The sequence below is a fragment of the Hemitrygon akajei genome, chromosome 31, assembly GCF_048418815.1.
Source record: "Hemitrygon akajei chromosome 31, sHemAka1.3, whole genome shotgun sequence".
NCBI lineage: Eukaryota > Metazoa > Chordata > Chondrichthyes > Myliobatiformes > Dasyatidae > Hemitrygon > Hemitrygon akajei.
The window spans coordinates 1,569,882-1,584,145 of record NC_133154.1 but is presented as its reverse complement, the minus strand read 5'-3'; the positions used below and the strand labels follow the sequence as shown (position 1 = coordinate 1,584,145).

Sequence of the window (14,264 nt, the reverse complement as noted above, 5' to 3'; positions counted from 1 at the left end):
TGTTGCTTTTTGGGACGTCAGATCATAGTACAACACGTACACGAATGGCAGGTGCTAAGGGGAGAGTGACGTGTTGTCACGGGCGGAAGACGGCGTATACGCTAGCTATCATCAGTTGGGGTCTGTTTACGGGGGTTGCGACTGCCATTGGTGAGGCTGCAGTCACTTCACCCCTCCTCATGCATATGAAGGGAATTCGATAAAAACGTGCTGGATTAATAAGATCACAGATGACACAAAGATTGGTGGAGTTGTGGACAGATAGAGATCAGTTACAGATACGGCAAAGAAATGGCCAATGGAGTTTCTACAGACACCAACCCCTCTCCTGGCTCAGTACAGTCATCATGTTAGTCAGCAGTCAGTTGGACCCGTGGGCAGCAAAGATGACGGAGGACACAGCGGGATAGAGATCAGTTACAGATACGGCAGAGAAATGGTCAATGGAGTTTAATCCGGCCAGGTGTGAGGTGTTACACTTTGGGAGGTCAAATGTAACGGGACTGGGCACAGTTAATGGCAGGACCCTTAACTGTGTTGACCTACAGAGGGATCCTAGGGACAATGTCCACAGCTCCCTGAAGGTGGCCACACAGGTTGACAGGGTGGTAAGGAAGGTGTACAGCATGTTAGCCTTTATTAGTCGAGGCACCAGGTTCAAAAGTCAGGAAGTTATGTTGCAGCTTTATAAACCTCTGGTCCAGCTGTATCTGGAGTATCACATTTAGTTCTGGTTGCCCCACTACAGGAAGGGTGTGGGGGCTTTGGAGAGGGCGCAAAAGAGGCTCACCAAGATGCTGCCTGGATTTGAGGGCCTGAGCTGGGAGAGGTCGGACAAACTTGTTTTCTCTGGAGCGACAGAGGATGAGGGGAGACCTGATCGAGGTTTACAGGATTACGAGAGAGACAGACAGCCAGGATAGCCGGTATCTTTCTCCCCAGGGTGAATATGTCTAATACTAGAGGGTGTGCAGTTAAGGTGAGAGGGTAAGTTTGAAGGTGTGCAGCACGCGTTTTACACAGACCGGTGGGTGCCTGGAATGTGCTGCCCGTGTAGTGATAGAGGCAGATAGAACAGAAGCTGCTAATTAGGGTTGCTATTCCCCCCTTCCCACCCCCCCCCCCAGTCTCCTGGTGCTGGCTAACCTTCCAATGGGATTTTCTTGTGTCTCCACAGTCTGTCTGAGAATCAGTCTCTGGTGCGTATGCCTCCCTGGTTGAATTGCTGGCTGCTGGGAGCCATCTGTCTCTCCATGTCTCTGCACTTCTTCATTCTCTACGTCGACCCAATGCCTGTAAGTACTGTGTGTGTGTGTGTGTGTGTGTGTGTGTGTGTGTGTGTGTGTGTGTGTGTGTGTGTGTGTGTGTGTGTGTGTGTGTGACATGCACTCTGTGTTTGCGTGTGTGTGTGTGAGAGAGAGAGATGCACTCTGTGTGTGTGTGTGTGACATGCACTCTGTGTGTGCGTGTGTGTGTGTGTGTGTGTGAGAGAGATGCACTCTGTGTGTGTGAGAGAGAGAGATGCACTCTGTGTGTGTGTGTGTGAGACATGCACTGTGTGTGTGAGACATGCACTCTGTGTGTGTGTGAGAGAGAGAGATGCACTGTGTGTGTGTGTGTGAGACATGCACTCTGTGTGTGTGTGAGAGAGAGAGTGATGCACTCTGTGTGTGTGTGTGAGAGAGAGAGATGCACTGTGTGTGTGTGTGAGACATGCACTCTGTGTGTGTGTGAGAGAGAGAGTGATGCACTCTGTGCGTGTGTGTGTGAGAGAGAGAGAGAGAGAGACATGCACTCTGTGTGTGTATGAGAGAGAGAGAGATACTCTCTTCCCCCATCACTCCCTCTGGTCTAACTGCTCTGTTCTCTCTCCCTCCCTCAGCTGGTCTTCAAGTTGACTCACTTGAATTTCACACAGTGGTGGGTGGTGTTGAAGATTTCCTTCCCAGTTATCCTTCTAGACGAGGTGTTGAAATTCGTTGCCCGTAACTACCTGGAGGGTAAGGACAGCAGACCGGTATACTCACCCCACAATGCATCCAGATCCCACAGTCTATATCCCCCACCCCCCAGCAAAACAGAGACGGAAAGAGTGTAGGGGAGGGAGGGGTTCACAGGGAGCTGGTGTAGCGGAGGGAGGGGTTCACAGGGAGCCGGTGTAGGGGAGGGATTCGTAGTCCTGAAATGTTGGTGGTGAAACAGGCAGAGTGAGGGAATCAAGATGTCTAAAATGAGGAGTGTTTTCCAATCTGGAGAGGGTGGGCCTCTGGGATGACCTGGCAGTGTGATTAGACTCGTTAACTCATTAGGATTAGCCAAGTATTGAATTCTGGATCCCTATCCTATTTGGAATACTGAGGAAGATATTTGGCTGACTAGCTTTCATCAGTCAGCACTGAATACAGGAGTTGGGACATTATGTTGCAGCTGTACAAGATGTTGGTGAAGTTGCGTTTGGAATATTGTGTTCAGTTTTGTTCACCCTTCTTTAGGAAAGATGTAATTGAGCTGGACAGAGTGCAGAGGAGATTGACGAGGATGTTGCTGGGAATCAAGGGACAGAGTTATGGAAAGAGGATGGGCAGGTTGGGTCTTTGTTCTCTGGAGTATAGGAGGCTGAGGGGTGAATGTGCACGGTCTTTTACCCCAGGGTTGGGGAATCAAGAACCAGAGGGCACAGGTTTGAGGTGAGAGGGGAGGGGTTTAATAGGGACCCGAGGGCAACATGTTAACCCAGAGGGTGGTCCATCTATGGAACGAGCTGTCAGAGGAAGTGTTTGAAGCAGGGACATTAACATTTAAAATGCACTCGAACAGGTACGTGGACAGGAAAGGAGAGATATAAACCAAACAAGGGTTGGCACAAACCTGTGGGCCGAAGGGCTTGTTTCGGTGCTGTGTGACTCTGTGGACTCTCCCAACCTCACCCTTCCCTCTCTGTTCTCTCTCCGCAGCTAAGTAAGACAGAGGAACTCGGGCGGACGGAAGATTAGTATATTGCCGTCTAAAACGGCTAAAGTAACGATAAAGCAAGTAATGCTCGCAAGAATTAAAGGGACAGAGGTCTTTCCATGGACCTTCGAGGAGCGTTTGGGGTTCAGCCTATGGATGGGAGGGGCTTTTAGTCCATTCCCATTTTGCACACTCTCAAAATTTCACCCCTTCCCCCTCCCACAAACTCAACAAGAACTTACTTATCGCCTGTGAAGACAAAATAGACAGACCGCTGCGGCTTTCTCCTGATTCTGTCTGTTGGGAAGATAGGGCACTGGAGAGAGTGGAGAAAACCTTGCTTTCTCTCTCCTCCCACCTCCCAAAGCTTGACATCTCCCCTTCCCCGTCCCACCTCCTCTCGATTCCCGCCATATGTCCTGTTCGTCCCCATTCTCTGCATCCACCTCCTTCCCCTGTGTTCCAGCAAAAAGTGTAGTTCGTCCTCCTGTGTGTCGGGAGCCTGGTTTCACAGGAGAGGGTGGGTAGGGGAGAGTCAGTGAGGCAAGGTGGGCAAAAGCAGAGGGGGGTGTGGAAGAGTGAGGAAGTGTCAGTGTCCTTTGAGGTGGGCAGGCTGCAGTCCGCCTAACTTCAAAGGGCACTCCCACCCCACCCTCCAACACACCCCACTGACAGCAAGGAAATTTCCTTTGTACCTGCCTTTCAATGTTCCTATTCCCCCTTCCCTCATGCAATATCCCTCGCCCAACAATCAGGGTAAGAGCAAACTCCAGTTTCCCCCTATTTACACCCTCTCTCTCCCTGCCACTCTCTCCCCCTTTCTCTTCACTCTCCCCAACCTCAGCCTCCCTTTACCCCCTTTCTTCCCCCTCTCTCCCCTTTCTTTCCTCCTCACCCTCTCTCCTCGTCCCCCTCTCTGCACCTTCTTTCTCTCCCCCATCATTCTCTCCATGTCCCTTCCCTTCCCTCTCTCCCCCCACTCTTTCTCATCCTCGCCCCCCCCCCCCCCAGTACCATGTCACAGGATCAGTATTGGGCCACGAGGCCCATCATGTATGTTACACCGTTCAATCATGGCCGGTATTTATTTTGAACTCCATTCCTTTGTCTTCTCACCATAACCCTGAGCCATCTCTCCCCTCCACTACTCTCTCTCTCTTCTTCCTGTCCACCTACTTCCACTCCTCCTCCCTCTGCTGTAACTCCAGACTGTGTACCCTGTTCTATAATGAGAATAAAGTACAGCTCGTGGCTTGTTTCTCTGTCTCTGCGTATTTCTTTCTCTCTCTCTCTCTCTCTCTCTCTCACCGTCTCCCTCACCCTTTCTCTCTCTCTCACTCACTCTCTCTCCCTCCCCACTCTTTCTTCTCTCTCTCTCCCGTGTGCTGCTTCCTACCAGTTTTCATCAAGATCGATCTCCATCACTGCAGATATGGAGGGGAGGATGGTAGGTCTCTCTCATTCCAAAGAAATTAAAGTGGAGTTTATTGTCAGCTGCACAGATGTAATGAGAAACATCTTTGCAACAACATCACAGACACACAGCATCAGGTACACGACATCCACAGGAAGACAGCAATGTAGTGTCAATTGTGCCCAGTTTTTACAGGAAAGAACACAAAAAGGTAAATGGCCATTGTATCACAAAGTGGTCTCGGTGTTTCTGTACTGAGACGGTGGTTCGGATTATGCTGGATAGTTCAAGAACCGAATGGTGAAGGGAAGTCGCTGTTCCTGAACCTGGTGGTGTGGGACGTCAGGCTTCTGTACCTCCTGCCCGATGGGAGCTGTCAGAAGATGGCATGGCCCCAATGGTGGGGATTTTCATGGTGAACGTTGCCTTCTTCAGGCAGCCCCTCTGGGTACTAATGATGATTGGAAGAGATACATCCATGATGTATTGGGCAGAATTTGCTACTCTCGGTTACTTCTTGCATTCCTACACATTCACATTGCCGTCCCAGAACATGAAGCCACCAGTCAGGACACTTCTAGAATCAAATCAGTTTTAATATCACCGGCATATGTCTTGAAATTTGTTAACTTAGCAGCAGTACAATGCTGTTATAGAAAAAACTGAATTGCAGTAAATATATATGTGTGTGTGTGTGTGTATATATATATATTAAATAAGTAGTGCAAAAACAGAAACAAATAATAAAGTTGTTAATTAAATAATAAAGGGCATGCCCTGGGTGGTGGGGGTCATTAACGATGGACACTGCCTTTCTGAGGCACCGCTCCGTGAAGATGTCTTGGATACTGTGGAGGTCAGTACCCATGATGGAGCTGACTAATTTTACCCCTCTCTGCAGCTTACTTCACTCCTGTGTAGTAGCCCCCCTCCCCCCACCATACCTGACAGTGATGCAGCCTGTCAGAATGCTCTCCATGGTACATCTGTAGAAGTTTTCAAGTGTTTTAGGTGACAAGCCAAATTTCCTCAGACTCCTACTGAAGTATAGCCACTGTCTTGCTTTCTCTGTAGCTGCATCAATATGTTGGGACCAGGTTAGATCCTCAGAGGTATTGACAGCCAGAAACTTGAAATTGCTCACTCTCTTCAGTTCTGATCCCCCTATGAGGATTGGTTTGTGTTCCCTTGTCTTACTCTTTCTGTACAACTGTAGAAATTTGTTAAGAGTTTTCAGTAACAAGCTGATCCTCCTCAACCTGGGTGGCATGGTTGTAGTGGTTAGCACAACACTTTACAGTACCAGCGACCCTGCTGCTGCCTGTAAGGAGTTTGTACGCTCTGCCCGTGAATGCGTGGGTTTCCTCTGGGTGCTCTGGTTTCCTCCCACAGAGGGGCATTGATCGTGTGGATAGCCAGAGGTTTTTTCCCAGAGCTGGAATGGCTAACGCGAGGGGGCATAGTTTTAAGGTGCTTGGAAGTAGATACAAAGGAGATGTCAGAGGTAAGTCTCACACAGAGAGAGTGGTGGGTACGTGGAATACACGGCCAGTGGAGGTGGTGAAGGCAGATACAACAGGGTCTTTTATCTTAGCTACATGGAGCTTAGAGAAATAGAGAGCTGTGCACTTGGAAATTCTAGGCAGTTTCTAGAGTAGTTTACATGGTCAGCACAACATTGTGGGCCGAAGGGCCTGTAATGTGCTGTAGATTTCTATGTTCTATGTTTTGACAGATGGGAAGAGGAGAGAAAAGAAAATCTCTAGGTGGCTTCTTTTAAAGTTCAAAGTACATTTAATCTGAAAGAATGCATGCAGTATACAACTCTGAGATTCAGTAACAAAATCAAAGAAAACATCGATGGCACATCTACCAAATCTACACATCATCCCTGCCAATTTCTAATGGTATCATCTACCTTGGTCTGAATACTCTGCATAGCAACATAGAAAACCTACAGCACAATACAGGCCCTTTGGCCCACAAAGTTGTGTCGAAGATGTCCCTGCCTTAGAAATTACTAGGCTTACCTATAGCCCTCTATTTTACTAAGCTCCATGTACCTATCTAAAAGTCTTGATTACCTGACTGGCAGACCACAATACGTGCGCTTGCAACTCTGTGGGTCAGACAGAGTGGTCAGCAGCACTGGGGCTCCACAGGGAACTGTCCTGTCTCCCTTTCTCTTCACCATCTACACCTCAAACTTCAACTACTGCACAGAGTCTTGCCATCTTCAGAAGTTTTCTGATGACTCTGTCATAGTTGGATGCATCAGCAAGGGAGATGAGGCGGAGTACAGGGCTACGGTGGGAAACTTTGTCACATGGTGTGAGCAGAATCATCTGCAGCTTAATGTGAAAAAGACTAAGGAGCTGGTGGTAGACCTGAGGAGAGCTAAGGCACCGGCGACCCTTGTTTCCATCCAAGGGGTTAGTGTGGACATGATGGAGGATTACAAATACCTGGGGATAAAAATTGACAATAAACTGGACTGGTCAAAGAACACTGAGGCTGTCTACAAGAAGGGTCAGAGCTTCTCTACTTCCTGAGGAGACTGAGGTCCTTTAACATCTGTCGGACGATGCTGAGGATGTTCTACGAGTCTGTGGTGGCCAGTGCTATCATGTTTGCTGTTGTGTGCTGGGGCAGCAGGCTGAGGGTAGCAGACACCAACTGAATCAACAAACTCATTCGTAAGGCCAGTGATGTTGTGGGGGTGGAACTGGACTCTCTGACGGTGGTGTCTGAAAAGAGGATGCTGTCCAAGTTGCATGCCATCTTGGACAATGTCTCTCATCCACTCCATAACGTACTGGTTAGGCACAGGAGTACATTCAGCCAGAGACTCATTTTACCGAGATGCAACACTGAGCGTCATAGGAAGTCATTCCTGCCTGTGGCCATCAAACTTTACAACTCCTCCCTCAGAGTGTCAGACACCCTGAGCCAATAGGCTGGTCCTGGACTTATTTCCACTTGGCATAATGTACCTATTATTTAATTATTTATGGTTTTATATTGCTATATTTCTACACTATTCTTGGTTGGTGCGACTGTAACAAAACCCAATTTCCCTCGGGATCAATAAAGTATGTCTGTCTGTCTCTTAAATGACCCTATCGTATCCGCCTCCTCCACTGTTGCCGGCAGCCCATTCCACGTACTCACCACTCTCTGCATAAAAAATTTACCCCTGACATCTCTGTACCTGCTCCCCAGTACCTTAAACCTGTGTCCTCGTGGCAACCATTTCAGCCCTGGGAAAAAGCCTCGGACTATCCACATGATCAATGCCTCTCAGCATCTTGTACACCTCTAACAGGTCACCTCTCATCCTCCGTCGCTCCAAGGAGAAAAGGCCAAGTTCACTCAGCCTATTCTCATAAGGCATGCTCCCCAATCCAGGCAACATCCTTGTAAATCTCCTCTGCCCCCTTTCTATGACTTCCACATTGTTCCTGTAGTGAGGCGACTAGAACTGAGCACAGTACTCCAAGTGGCATCTGACCAGGGTCCTATGTAGCTGCAACATTACCTCAGCTCCTAAATTCAATTCTATGATTGATGAAGACCAATACACCTTACGCCGCCTTAACCACAGAATCAACCTGCACAGCTGCTTTGAGCGTCCTATGGAATGTGTGTCGGAGAGTAGGGGGGGATGGGGGAGTGTCAATGAGGAGGAAGGAGTGACGGGACAGTGTGGAGGGAGCTGTTTTCTTCTCCCTTCCACTCTAGGACTCTCTCTCCTCCCTGCCCTCTTTCCCCACTCTCCCTGACCCTATCCCCCAATCTCTCAGACGCTTTTCTCCCTTCCTATTTTCCTTCCCCCCAATTTTTTCACTCCGCTTCCTCCCCTCGCCCTCCCCCTTTCTTTCCACTCTCGCTCATGCTCACTCTCCCTCTCTGCTTCCTCTCCCTCCCCAACTCTCCCACATTCCCCCTACCCCACCCCACTCTCTCTCTCTCTCTCTAACTCTCACTCTCTTCAAGTAGCTTCTCAAATGACTCATTTCCTGTTTTTCTCAGTCTCAGCAGTGGAGGTTTAATCTGTGCACAACACCTGCCATATGAGATTATGCTGCAACAGTTCAAAATTAGAAAACATTATCTGCCAAGGCAGTGTGTGACGGGATGTTGTGAAGCGGGCTTCACTCTGTGTCTGACCCCGGGAGTGTGTGATGGGACGGTGTGAAGGGAGATTCACTCTGTGTCTGACCCCTGGAGTGTGTGATGGGATGTTGTGAAGGGGGCTTCACCCTGTGTCTGACCCCGGGAGTGTGTGATGGCACGGTGTGGAGGGAGTTTCACTCTGTGTCTGACCCCGGGAGTGTGTGATGGGACTGTGTGGAGGGAGATTCACTCTGTGTCTGACCCCGGGAGTGTGTGATGGGACGGTGCGGAGGGAGCTTCATTCTGTGTCTGACCCCGGGAGTGTGTGATGGGACGGTGTGGAGGGAGATTCACTCTGTGTCTGACCCCGGGAGTGTGTGATGGGACGGTGTGAAGGGAGATTCACTCTGTGTCTGACCCCGGGACTGTGTGATGGGACGGTGTGAAGGGAGATTCACTCTGTGTCTGACCCCTGGAGTGTGTGATGGGATGTTGTGAAGGGGGCTTCACTCAGTGTCTGACCCCGGGAGTGTGTGATGGGACGGTGTGGAGGGAGTTTCACTCTGTGTCTGACCCCGGGAGTGTGTGATGGGACTGTGTGGAGGGAGATTCACTCTGTGTCTGACCCCGGGAGAGTGTGATGGGACGGTGTGGAGGGAGTTTCACTATGTGTCTGACCCCGGGAGTGTGTGATGGGACGGTGTGGAGGGAGTTTCACTCTGTGTCTGACCCCGGGAGTGTGTGATGGGACGGTGTGGAGGGAGATTCACTCTGTGTCTGACCCCGGGAGTGTGTGATGGGAAAGTGTGGAGGGAGTTTCACTCTGTGTCAGACCCCGGGAGTGTGTGATGGGATGGTGTTGAGGGAGATTCACTCTGTGTCTGACCCTGGGAGTGTGTGATGGGACGGTGTGGAGGGAGTTTCACACTGTCTGACCCCGGGAGTGTGTGATGGGACGGTGTGGAGGGGGCTTCACTCTGTCTGACCCCGGGAGTGTGTGATAGGACGGTGTGGAGGGAGTTTCACTCTGTGTCTGACCCCGGGAGTGTGTGATGGGACGTTGTGGAGGGAGTTTCACTCTGTGTCTGACCCCGGGAGTGTGTGATGGGACGGTGTGGAGGGAGTTTCACTCTGTGTCTGACCCCTGGAGTGTGTGATGGGACGGTGTGGGGGGAGTTTCACTCTGTGTCTGACCCCGGGAGTGTGTGATGGGACGGTGTGGAGGGAGATTCATTCTGTGTCTGACCCCGGGAGTGTGTGATGGGACGGTGTGGAGGGAGTTTCACTCTGTGTCTGACCCCGGGAGTGTGTGATGGGACGGTGTGGGGGGAGTTTCACTCTGTGTCTGACCCTGGGAGTGTGTAATGAGCTGGTGGGGAGGGAGATTCACTCTCTGTCTGACCCCAGGACTGTGTAATTGGACAATTCTGTGTATGACCCCGGGAGTGTGTGATGGGGCAGTGTGGAGGGAGCTTCCCTCTGTGTCTGACCCCGGGAGTGTGTCATGGGACGCTGTGGAGGGAGTTTCACTCTGTGTCTGACCCCGGGAGTGTGTTATGTAACATTGTGGAGGGAGCTTCACTCTTTGTCTGACCCTGGGAGTGTGTGATGGGACGGTGTGGAGGGAGTTTCACACTGTCTGACCCCGGGAGTGTGTGATGGGATGGTGTTGAGGGAGATTCACTCTGTGTCTGACCCTGGGAGTGTGTGATGGGACGGTGTGGAGGGAGTTTCACACTGTCTGACCCCGGGAGTGTGTGATGGGACGGTGTGGAGGGGGCTTCACTCTGTCTGACCCCGGGAGTGTGTGATAGGACGGTGTGGAGGGAGTTTCACTCTGTGTCTGACCCCGGGAGTGTGTGATGGGACGTTGTGGAGGGAGTTTCACTCTGTGTCTGACCCCGGGAGTGTGTGATGGGACGGTGTGGAGGGAGTTTCACTCTGTGTCTGACCCCTGGAGTGTGTGATGGGACGGTGTGGGGGGAGTTTCACTCTGTGTCTGACCCCGGGAGTGTGTGATGGGATGGTGTGGAGGGAGTTTCACTCTGTGTCTGACCCCGGGAGTGTGTGATGGGACGGTGTGGAGGGAGTTTCACTCTGTGTCTGACCCCGGGAGTGTGTGATGGGACGGTGTGGAGGGAGTTTCACTCTGTGTCTGACCCCGGGAGTGTGTGATGGGACGGTGTGGAGGGAGTTTCACTCTGTGTCTGACCCCGGGAGTGTGTGATGGGACGGTGTGGAGGGAGATTCACTCTGTGTCTGACCCCGGGAGTGTGTGATGGGAAAGTGTGGAGGGAGTTTCACTCTGTGTCTGACCCCGGGAGTGTGTGATGGGATGGTGTTGAGGGAGATTCACTCTGTTTCTGACCCTGGGAGTGTGTGATGGGATGTTGTGAAGGGAGATTCACTCTGTGTCTGACCCCGGGAGTGTGTGATGGGACGGTGTGGAGGGGGCTTCACTCTGTGTCTGACCCCGGGAGTGTGTGATGGGACGGTGTGGAGGGAGATTCACTCTGTGTCTGACCCCAGGAGTGTGTGATGGGACAGTGTGGAGGGAGTTTCACTCTGTGTCTGACCCCGGGAGTGTGTGATGGGACGGTGTGGAGGGAGTTTCACTCTGTGTCTGACCCCGGGAGTGTGTGATGGGACGGTGTGGAGGGAGATTCATTCTGTGTCTGACCCCGGGAGTGTGTGATGGGACGGTGTGGAGGGAGTTTCACTCTGTGTCTGACCCCGGGAGTGTGTGATGGGACGGTGTGGGGGGAGTTTCACTCTGTGTCTGACCCTGGGAGTGTGTAATGAGCTGGTGGGGAGGGAGATTCACTCTCTGTCTGACCCCAGGACTGTGTAATTGGACAATTCTGTGTATGACCCCGGGAGTGTGTGATGGGGCAGTGTGGAGGGAGCTTCCCTCTGTGTCTGACCCCGGGAGTGTGTCATGGGACGCTGTGGAGGGAGTTTCACTCTGTGTCTGACCCCGGGAGTGTGTTATGTAACATTGTGGAGGGAGCTTCACTCTTTGTCTGACCCCGGGAGTGTGTGATGGGGCAGTGTGGAGGGAGTTTCACTCTGTGTCTGACCCCGGGAGTGTGTGATGGGACATTGTGGAGGGAGCTTCACTCTGAGTCTGACCCCGGGAGTGTGTGATGGGGCAGTGTGGAGGGAGCTTCCCTCTGTGTCTGACCCCGGGAGTGTGTGATGGGATGGTGCGGGGGGAGTTTCACTCTGTGTCTGACCCCTGGAGTGTGTGATGGGACGGTGTGGGGGGAGTTTCACTCTGTGTCTGACCCCGGGAATGTGTGATGGGACGGTGTGGGGGGAGTTTCACTCTGTGTCTGACCCCGGGAGTGTGTGATGGGACGGTGTGGGGGGAGTTTCACTCTGTGTCTGACCCCGGGAGTGTGTGATGGGACGGTGTGGGGGGAGTTTCACTCTGTGTCTGACCCCGGGAGTGTGTGATGGGACGGTGTGGGGGGAGTTTCACTCTGTGTCTGACCCCGGGAGTGTGTGATGGGGCAGTGTGGAGGGAGTTTCACTCTATGTCTGACCCCGGGAGTGTGTGATGGGACATTGTAGAGGGAGCTTCACTCTGAGTCTGACCCCGGGAGTGTGTGATGGGGCAGTGTGGAGGGAGCTTCCCTCTGTGTCTGACCCCGGGAGTGTGTGATGGGGCAGTGTGGAGGGAGTTTCACTCTGTGTCTGACCCCGGGAGTGTGTGATGGGACATTGTGGAGGGAGCTTCACTCTCATGTCGGTGAGAGAGGGCTGTCTGTTATTGGGTGTGGTGGGGGTTGTGTGTTGTATATTTAGGGAGGAAGCAGATATTCCCCAGAGGGGGTGCTGAGCGGAAGGAGCTCTCTGCAGTCTCTGCTGAGGCTTCTGTGCATATCTGCATCTCAGACCCTCTCTGAGGTCAGAATCCTGCGGCTCCCGAAATGAAGTCCTGCTGATCTTCTGGTTGGCTCGATCCACCATGCCGTGCAATGCTCCCCATCTCTGGGCTTGTCTGCTGCTCCTGCTCTACTCTGTCCTGGCCTCAACAAACCGGATCTCGGGCCGAGGTAAAGGGAGGGAGATTCCAAGGAGCAGGTGTGGGGCCATAGGGCTTGCTCCCTCAAGGGAGAATGGGAGAGGGGGGGTGCAGGGTCAAGGAGAGATGGGAGAGGAGGTGAGTGGAGGGAGGAGGAAGGGGAAGAGAAGGAGAGAGAGAGAGTGGAGGTGAATGGAGAATTGGAGAGGGGCTGATGAGAGGCAGAGAAGTCGAGGTGAAGGAGAAGGAGTGTGTGAGAGAAAGGGAGGGGGAAGAGAACAAGGGGGAGAAGTGGGCACAGCATGATGGGGAGAGAGGATGTCGAGAGAAGAGGAAGGGGGAAAGAGGTGTGGAAAGAAGGAAGTGGGGCAAGGGGGAGAGAGATGAGGATACAGAGTGAGGAAAGTGGGGCTGAAAGGGGCGGCCTGAGAATAGGGAATACCGTGGCAGAGAGAGAATGAAGGCAGCCAAGAAAAAGCAAAGGAAAGAGAGGTGAGGGGTAGTATAGAAACAGGGAGAGAGGGGGAACAGGAAAGGAGGGGGGTAAGTGTGAAATGTAGAAAGAGAAGTTCGGGGAGAGAGGGGGGACAGGAAAGTGGGGGTGAGAGTGGAATGCAGAGAGAGTTGCAAAATGGCAGGCAGTGGTGGAGAAAGAGGGTTCCTGAGAGAGGGAAGGGGGGAGAAGGCTGGTGGCAAAGGGGACAGGGTGGGAAGAGAAAGAGTTTGGGAAAGATAGTGGTGAAGAGGCAGAGAGAGGGTGGGAGATTGGGAAGAAGTGGGAGAGCTGACGAAATAGTGAAGCAGGGAGAGAGACAGTGGAATAGAGAGTGGGGGAGAGAGGTTTGAAGAGGGAGTGTGACAAAGAGACGGGGTGGGGACTGAGAGAGGGAAGGAAAAAGAGACAAAGAGAAAGCATGATAGAGAGAGAAGGGGAGAGGAGGAGCACTGCCAAAGAGAGGGAAGGGGGATGACAAGGTGTTGCATTTCAGGAAGACAAACCAGGGCCGGGCTTTCAGTAGAGAGCAGGGCCTTGAGGAGTGTTGCAGAACAGAGGGACTGAGGGGTTCAGGTATGTGATTCACTGAAAGTGAAGAAGGCATTTGGCACCCTGGCCTTCATCAGGCAGGGCACTGAGTACAGGAGTTGGGAGGTCACGTTGCAGTTGTACAGGACTTGGGCTATTGTGTTCAGTTTTGGTCACCTTTCTACAGGAAAGATGCCATGAAGCTGGAAAGAATGCAGAGGAGAATGACGAGGTTGTTGCTGGGACTAAAGGGACTGAATTACAGAGAGAGGGTGGGCAGGTTGGGACTTTATTCCCTGGAGTGTAGGAGACTGACAGGTGACCTTACAGAGGTGAATAAAACCAGAAGGGGCACAGTTAGGGTGAAAGAGCTCATTCTGTTTCCCCAGGGTTGGGGAATCAATAACCAGAGGGACAGGTTTAAATTGAGAGGGAAAAGATTTAACAGGGACATGATGAACAACTTTTTCACCCAGAGGGTGGTGTGTGTATGGAACGAACTGCCAGAGGAAGTGGTTGAGACAGGTACACGCCCTCCCACCACACACTCCCGGGGTCAGACACAGAGTGAATCTCCCTCCACACCATCCCATCACACCCTCCCGGGGTCAGACACAGAGTGAATCTCCCTCCACACCGTCCCATCACACACTCCCGGGGTTAGACACAGAGTGAAGCTCCCTCCACACCGTCCCATCACACACTCCCGGGGTCAGACACAGAGTGAA

At 52.0% G+C, this 14,264-nt stretch overlaps 2 protein-coding genes across 7 annotated transcripts in view; both read left to right on the top strand.

Moving 5' to 3' along the window:
• LOC140719064 (sarcoplasmic/endoplasmic reticulum calcium ATPase 1) overlaps positions 1-4,210 on the top strand; it is a 64,045-nt gene extending 59,835 nt beyond the window's left edge. Inside the window, exons 19-21 of the mRNA XM_073033437.1 lie at positions 1,178-1,295; positions 1,883-2,000; positions 2,955-4,210. Of these exons, the coding sequence (XP_072889538.1) occupies positions 1,178-1,295; positions 1,883-2,000; positions 2,955-2,962 (244 nt within the window). The 3' untranslated portion in view covers positions 2,963-4,210. The remainder of the gene's footprint in view (positions 1-1,177; positions 1,296-1,882; positions 2,001-2,954) is intronic.
• An 8,143-nt stretch (positions 4,211-12,353) lies between these two features.
• The window catches only part of LOC140719475 (uncharacterized), a 159,583-nt gene continuing 157,672 nt past the window's right edge, over positions 12,354-14,264 (top strand). For all 6 annotated transcript variants that reach the window (XM_073034175.1, XM_073034176.1, XM_073034178.1 and 3 more), the window contains exon 1: positions 12,354-12,543. In XM_073034175.1, coding sequence (XP_072890276.1) covers positions 12,456-12,543 — 88 coding nt within the window. In that variant the 5' untranslated portion in view covers positions 12,354-12,455. The remainder of the gene's footprint in view (positions 12,544-14,264) is intronic.